The sequence below is a fragment of a genome, unplaced genomic scaffold (assembly GCF_019419815.1).
Source record: "Pyrus x bretschneideri cultivar Hongxiangsu unplaced genomic scaffold, Pyrus_bretschneideri_v1 Contig63, whole genome shotgun sequence".
Taxonomy (NCBI): domain Eukaryota; kingdom Viridiplantae; phylum Streptophyta; class Magnoliopsida; order Rosales; family Rosaceae; genus Pyrus; species Pyrus x bretschneideri.
In genome coordinates, this window is record NW_025999802.1 from 1,725,790 (window position 1) to 1,734,022 (window position 8,233).

Here is an 8,233-nt window from a genome sequence, read left to right on the forward strand (position 1 = left end):
ATTTAGAGGTTTAATCAACGTATTAAATCAATCAACAATTTTGTAGATATAATTTTTAAATCATGATAAAGACAATAAACAATTATGAGTAATACTAAAAAGATCAAATTCAAAATCCAAATAATATGTCATAAATAAAAAATAAACACATTAATTAACATTTAAGTAATAATTATATTATTAATGTGTAAATCATTTGATTTAAAAATTTAAGCAAATACATAAGCGTTTTACAATGAGTTTAATAAATAAATAAATAAATAACGTTTTTAATCATTTTTGTGACAAGCAGGTAATGATTAGGTCAAGAGTGGAGATTATTAAAAAAAAATAAATAAGAAATGGAAAAGGAGATGAGAGCGAGAAAGTGCCTTCCGAAAAGCAATATTTTAGTAGCAATAAGCAGCTGGGGTGCGTGGGAAGGAAAAGAAAAGAGACAGAAACAAGGAAGAAAATCGAAAAACAGAAAAGAATTGAAAAGAAAAAGAAACGAAATGAATTGAAAGCAGCAAAATAAAAGATGATACAGAAGAGAAGAACAAGTGTTGATGCAGTTGCAGGCGGCGGCGGCCGTGGCGGTAGAAGAAGCGGAGGAAGAACAAGAAGTGAGAGACAGGCAAATGCGTTTCTTGAGATGCCAGTCGATTCCGGCAGAAAAGGAACCTTCTCCGTACTCCTCCTTTTCCTCCTTTTGATCCTCATTCTTCCTAGCATTTAATTGCTTCAATCTCTCTCCTCTTTTCTCTCTCTCTACATACAGACTTCTGGTTCTTCATCTGCTTTTGCTTTGCTCATACGTCGTCGTATTGCACTCTTCATCTCGTCCTATGCTGCCGTTTGCTTCCATATCTCTTGGATTTCTTATGCTTTTTCATTCTGCTTGGACTCGTGGACTTGCAGCTGCTCCTATTGAATCGCCAGGATACGCTCCAATCGATCGCCGGATGCATTCTTGAAGACTCTGAAATCGGTTAGGGTTTCTTTACTGTTTAAGTTTCTTCAAGTTGTTGCTGCTGCTACTGCTTAATTTTTAAGCACTTTCGTTATTGATGTTATTTTTGCTGTAAATATTGTCAGATTTTGTGCATCGTGAGCCGTCTGATTTCCTCCTGTGATATTGTTTTGTGTGATTCTTGGAGGAGGAAGAGGAGGAGGATGATTTGCCTTCTGTTTTCGTTCCAAATTTTTGCAAAAAGAGGAAATAAGAGAAAAGGGAAACAAAATCATATAAAAAGAAAGAAAATAAATACCTTTTATTCCAATTCACCCACCATTTTTATTGTGGGGGATTTTATTTTTATTTGTTGATTATACTGAAATTTAGAAGAAGAAAAAGAATTTAGCTTTGAGGAGGAGGAGGAGGAGGAAGAGCTGCGGCTTCCTTGTTCTTTGTTGGGTTGTTGCCATTCTATGGGAATACCTGATCGTTCACTACTAGATCTAATATACAAAGTCAGGTCTTGGATTTCTGGAGGATCGAGCGTTTTGCGGGTTTTGTCTTGTGAGTTTGATATGCCTAGTAACGGTTGCAAGATGTGTTGTGATTGCAATACAAACACCACCGGTATTGGTCCTAGATATCACTGCCAGAGCTGTGGCAGATGGATTTGTGGAAAGTGTATTCAGGGCTCTGAGTGGGATGGCATCGAGATCAGTGGTGAGGTTGGAGAGAGTGGTATTAAGTTCTGCAAGTTTTGTTCGTTGGCTAGATTAAGGAAGGAAGGTGGAAGGAAGAATAGTGAGAAAGTGCATCCGTCTGCCTCTCCCCGAGAAAGCCCTGAACCACCATCCCCCTGCTGTAGTGGCGAAACAGTCAAGTGTTATGCGGATAATGATGAATCCATTCGCGGTGATCATTTCTCAAAGATTTTAGAAGCCCATGATTGCGGTTATTCACCCCATGCTGAGAGGAGTATGACCTCGTTTAGTTCTCACCCATCTCCAATATCTGTTCGTCAGTCTATTAGCAGGTATGCTTTCATTCAGATAGCATGTTGTGCATCATGATGCAGTTATAAAAGGTTTATATAATTTGTTTAATTGGATTTCTTGCATATAACTAATCTCTTCAACTGCTATACTATTCAAACGTTGAATATATTTTTTTTGTTCCATGTCCACATATCCTTCCATTAATTCTCTGTTTTGTAATGTAGGAGTGACGAGGAGGAGGCAGAGGATTCTGGAAAGAACTTTGGCAGTCCTTTAAGTGAATATTGTGATGACAATTTGGACATAGATATAAGTAGTGTTAGTTCTAGAAACGAGTTTTACAGTTCAAGGTCACTGGGATCCAATCATTTTGATTGCCCGTCTAGAATTTATTATACTTCTAGTAGAGTTGGGCATTCTGTACAGCAGGGACGGGATGGAATCCTTGTGTCTCAGAATGATGGTCCCTTTGGTCAACAGACTATGGCCGTTTTAAAAAGGCCTGAGAGAGGGACTGAGGATCCAGATATTACTGATGATTGCTCTGATGACCCATCAGTTATCGGTAGTCAATATGAGAAGTCACACAGGCCACTGGATTTTGAAAACAATGGTCTCATCTGGTATCCCCCTCCGCCTGATGATGAGAATGACGAGGCAGAGAGTAATTTCTTTTCTTATGATGATGAAGATGATGACGTTGGAGATTCGGGTGCAGTGTTTTCATCAAGCAGTAGCCTCTCGAGCATGTTTCCTGCAAAGGAGAAACAAAATGAGGGTAACAAGGAACCACTTAGAGCTGTGGTACAGGGGCATTTTAGAGCTCTTGTATCACAACTGTTACAAGGTGAGGGTTTCATTGGTAAAGGGGATGGAGATGAGGACTGGCTTGACATAGTTACAACAATTGCGTGGCAAGCGGCAAAGTTTGTTAAACCAGATACTAGCAGGGGAGGCAGTATGGATCCTGGTGATTATGTGAAAGTTAAATGTGTTGCATCAGGAAGTCCAAGTGACAGGTATGATTTCCTTGACATTTTTACATGATGTTTTGCATATCTCCAAGTTAGAGACGTATTTATATCTTTTAATTTATGAATTTTGGATTTGTGCAGTACCCTTATAAAAGGAGTAGTTTGTACAAAGAATATAAGGCACAAGCGCATGACCTCACAGTACAAAAATCCTAAATTACTTATTTTAGGGGGAGCACTTGAGTATCAGAAAATTCCAAACCAGTTGGCATCTTTTGACACATTGCTACATCAGGTCTGTTTTTTCTTCTTTCCAATTCAACAGATTTCTCTCTCTCTCTCTCTCTCTCTGATGAATGGTAACAATTTTTTGTAACGTAAAACTCCTTATAACTGATTTATTTCGTACTCTTTTTTTTTTCTGACAGGAAAACGATCATCTTAGGATGATTATCTCAAAGATAGAGGCTCTTCGCCCCAATGTTCTGCTGGTAGAGAAAAGTGTATCTTCGTATGCTCAGGACTGCCTGCTGGAAAAGGAAATATCATTAGTATTGAATGTCAAAAGGCCAGTATTGGAGCGCATAGCCCAGTGTACTGGTGCACTTATTACTCCATCAATTGACGATATCCCTAAGACCCGTTTGGGACATTGTGAATTGTTCCGGTTAGAAAAAATTACTGAACAGCATGAGCCCGCCAATCAGTTTAACAAGAAACCACTGAAAACCCTGATGTTTTTTGAAGGGTGTCCAAGGCGTCTTTGCTGCACTGTAATGTTTTCCATATACAGCATTTTGTTGTTTCTTTTACAATTTGAGTATCTGCTGTTTATTTGATTATGCTCATTGTAATTTAGAGCCTGGTGGGGTGGTCTCTAATCTTGTCAGTTTCTGTTTTAGGTTCTGCTGAAGGGTGTGTGTGTTGAAGAACTAAAGAAGATCAAGCATGTTGTCCAGTATGCAGTTTTTGCAGCTTACCATTTATCCCTTGAAACATCCTTCCTTGCTGATGAGGGTGCTACTCTGCCCAAGACACCGCTGAGACACTCAATTACCATACCAGACAGGACAACAGCTGATGCAATTTCAGTAGTCCCTAATTCTCTTGCTTTGAACAATTCCCGGGCTGTAACTTTTGCTTCTGCTCAAGATGATAACATTTTGGGTCTGAAGCCGGAAATTGAAGGATTAGAATCTTTGCCTGGGCATCTTGATCCTGGACTTGATTTACCTGTGTCTAATGGTTCTGTTGACTGTGTGGTTGGAAACACATCTTCTGATGCTTACACTGATGATATAGGAAATAATGTGTTTTTGGGATCTTCTTATCAATACAAGGATATAAATGGAGTCACTGTCCATTCTTCTGAAACAAAATATGTCTCCCAACCAGAGTTGCAAGAAAGTTTGCCTCATGACTGGAGTCAGCATGAGGATAATGAGTTGACAAACTCTGAAAGGATTGATCACAACGAAGTTTCAAGCGAGTACTTCTCTTCTGCTGACACTCATCAGAGCATATTGGTATCCTTCTCAAGCCATTGTGTACTGAAAGGAACTGTTTGTGAACGCTCCCGACTTCTGCGCATAAAATTCTATGGTTGCTTTGATAAACCACTGGGAAGATATCTTCGTGATGACCTATTTGATCAGGTAATTCATTGTTACTTTACTTGATCCCCTCCTTAATTTGTTTTACTGATCATGAAATGGAATTAAAGTTAATAATAAGCTTTGTAATTGGCAGACGTCTTCGTGTCGAACTTGTAAAGAGCCAGCGGAGGCGCATGTTCTATGTTACACCCATCAGCAAGGAAACCTTACCATTAATGTTAGACGCCTTCCTTCACTAAAGCTACCTGGGGAGAGAGATGGTAAAATATGGATGTGGCACCGGTGTTTAAGGTGTGCCCATATTGATGGAGTTCCACCAGCAACAAGGAGAGTAGTAATGTCAGATGCTGCATGGGGGCTTTCTTTTGGAAAGTTCTTGGAACTGAGCTTTTCAAACCATGCAACTGCGAATCGTGTTGCTACTTGTGGCCATTCATTACAACGGGATTGTCTCCGTTACTATGGGTAAGTACTAATAGATTTGGAGTTTTATTTACTTTTTAGTGTGCTAAATGCTCTTAGTTTAACAAATTGACTTGTATTACAGGTTTGGGAGCATGGTTGCGTCCTTCCGATATTCCCCAATTGATATTCTTTCTGTCCATTTGCCCCCTTCAGTGCTTGAATTCAATGGCCAAGTTCAACCAGAGTGGATCAGACAAGAGGCAACAGAGGTTTTTTTAAGAATTTTAATCTAATTCTCAAATATTTGATTGATTGGTGGTGAATGGTGAACTAGTTTTATAACTGTTGGAAGTTTATGAGAGCTCAATTCTAATGACCTGGATTGTTATGCAGCTTATGGGAAAAATGGAAACCATATATGCAGAGGTTTCTGATGCACTTGACTGCATGGAGGAGAAAAATAGATCCTTTGGACATCAAATGTCAGGTACAATTGAGTTACAGAACCACATTATGGAGCTGAAAGATCTGCTTAAGAAGGAAAGAAACGACTACATTGTAAGTGCAAAATTGATTATCACATGTGACTGCGATTGGTATCACATGTTTACTGGTCCATGGTTCATGTTTATGCCTTCTGGAATCTGTGTTTTTCTAATCTAGTCTACTTGCTTTCTCAATAGGGTTTTCTGCAACCTGCTTTTGTGGAGACGTCAGAACCAGGCCAAATGCCTGTTTCCGACATTCTGGAGCTAAATCGCTTGAGACGTTCTCTTTTAATTGGTTCTCATGTTTGGGATCGCCAGCTTTATTCATTGGACTCGCTGCTTAAAAGGAATCCTGTTTCCATGGCTACTGATGGGGTTGTATCTTTTGCCCACCTGCAAGAGTTGATAAGTGGTCCATCTGGCAAGGATGGCAGCCTTGACTATGGCTCTGAAGATAATGTATCTGATTCTTCAAAATTTCAAGTGCCTTCTGAAGACATATCATGTCACTATAGCCACTCAGATAAGGAAATTGTTGGTCAGACATCCTGTGAAGGCTTGTCCTCCCTTAAATCTACACTGTCCGAGAGAATAGATTCTGCATGGACTGGAACAGATCAACTTCTGGTGAAAGCTCAACCTCTTGATGCATCACATTTGACAGAACTTCAAGCTGGTGCTGTCATGCATACTAGGCAAAGTGATGATCCTCCTTTTAAGAGGTTAATGTCGCCAGTGAGAGTTCAGTCTTTTGATTCTGTACTAAGATTTAGGAAGGGATTTTCCCCTTCTTCATTGCATTTGTCGACGCTTAGATCATTCCATGCTTCTGGAGATTATAGGAGTATGGTGAGAGATCCTGTTTCTAGAGTCAGAAGGACTCTTTCCCAGGCATTGCCTCTAGAGGCACAGAAGTTGGATTCGATACTCAATTCCACACCCTCGTTTGTCTCCTCTGCATCTCAAATAGCTGATGGGGTTCGGTTGCTGCTTTCCCAGACAAGCAACAATGACATAGTTGTTGGTGTTTATGATAGCGAGCCCACTAGCATAATCTCATATGCCCTTAGTTCCAAGGATTATGATGATTGGGTTGCTGATAATTTGAATGAGCATCAGGCAGGCTGGAGTATTCGTGAAAGCTTAAAAGAAGATTCTACGGCTTCTATCTTTTCACCCTGGCAGTCTTTTGGCTCTATGGACTTGGATTATATCCCTTATGGATCTGAAGATACTTCAGCTTCCATGGGTAACCTGTTTGCCGATGCCAAAAGATCTCCACATCTGAGGATTTCTTTTGGGGACGAGTCCTCAAATGGGGTAGGAAAAGTGAAATTTTCTGTGACGTGTTATTTTGCAGAGCAGTTTGACTCTCTTAGGAAAAAGTGCTGCCCCAGTGAAGTGGATTTTGTACGATCTTTGAGCCGCTGCAAGAGGTGGAGTGCACAGGGGGGAAAGAGCAATGTGTATTTTGCTAAATCTCTGGATGATAGATTCATCATAAAACAAGTCACAAAGACGGAATTGGAATCCTTTCAGGAATTTGCACCTGAGTACTTTAAATATTTGACAGGTTCCCTTAGCTCAGGAAGCCCAACTTGTCTTGCCAAGGTTCTTGGTATATATCAGGTAAGGCGGCTTTGATTCTTCATTTTTTTTTGTTTTTTGTATTTTGTTTATGTCTGTGCGGGTCAGTAGCGAGTAGTAGCTTAAAAATTTGTGTGATCTTATTATACTGGTGTATTGGCAGGTCACTGTTAAACATCTTAAAGGTGGGAAGGAAACTAAAATGGATTTGATGGTGATGGAGAACCTGTTCTTCAAAAGAAATATTTCAAGGGTATATGATCTCAAGGGATCTACTCGATCCCGTTATAATTCTGATACAACGGGGGGAGACAAAGTACTGTTAGATATGAATCTGTTGGAATCATTACGTACACAACCCATGTTTCTTGGAAGCAAAGCAAAGAGAAGCCTGGAAAGGGCTATTTGGAATGATACGTCGTTTTTAGCGGTATGCCTTGGCCCCCTTCCTCTTTTTTTTCTTACTTCTAATGATAAATGTTAAAATTTTCTCACGATCATTAGATCATCGATGCCTTTTATAATGCATATTTGTAATTCGAGTTTAAATAAACTACAGTAGCACTTGTTTACTTTTATCAAACTGGTACGAACAATAAGGCTATTAATTTCGGCCAATGCCTCTCCAGTCTGTCGATGTAATGGACTACTCACTGCTGGTTGGGGTGGACGATGAGCGGAAGGAGCTGGTCTTGGGGATCATAGATTTCATGAGACAATATACATGGGACAAGCATTTGGAGACATGGGTAAAGGCATCCGGGATACTTGGTGGTCCGAAGAATGCTGCTCCGACTATTATTTCCCCCAAGCAATACAAGAAACGATTCAGGAAGGCGATGACCACGTATTTTCTCACCGTGCCGGATCAATTGTCGTCATGAAACACAGCATTCTTTTTTGTTCACAAAAGATGTGTTCGCTAATAAGTCCTGCAGGGGAATTGTTACTTCTGATAAAACGGAGAGGAGGGAAACCCCTCCATCTTCTTCTTCTTCTTCCCCTTTCTTTTGTATATGGGGGCAGAGTTGAATTAACCCAAATGAGATTTGTTACCCGCTGTAATTGTGAAGTGTTGGTAACTCTTGTTATTTTGTATGTCGAAGTTACCAACAATGTAGGATTTTTACTATTTAGCCATGCGATGTAAAAGTAGACAAATGTAAATTTAACTTTGATACCATGGATTTCTGTCCACGTGCTTCATCAGTAAAATATCAAATTTTTATCA

General features: G+C 39.8%; 1 protein-coding gene across 1 annotated transcript; it reads left to right on the top strand.

Annotated features, from left to right (window-relative positions):
- The first annotated feature begins 349 nt into the window (after nucleotides 1-349).
- Nucleotides 350-8,233, top strand: LOC103947037 (putative 1-phosphatidylinositol-3-phosphate 5-kinase FAB1C). The gene is made up of 12 exons (XM_018647429.2): nucleotides 350-970; nucleotides 1,078-1,970; nucleotides 2,157-2,951; nucleotides 3,048-3,201; nucleotides 3,335-3,679; nucleotides 3,809-4,561; nucleotides 4,656-4,987; nucleotides 5,070-5,196; nucleotides 5,321-5,485; nucleotides 5,611-7,044; nucleotides 7,166-7,432; nucleotides 7,632-8,233. Exons 2-12 carry the CDS (start codon nucleotides 1,411-1,413, stop codon nucleotides 7,884-7,886), a joined length of 5,187 nt encoding a protein of 1,728 aa, XP_018502945.2. The 5' UTR covers nucleotides 350-970; nucleotides 1,078-1,410; the 3' UTR covers nucleotides 7,887-8,233.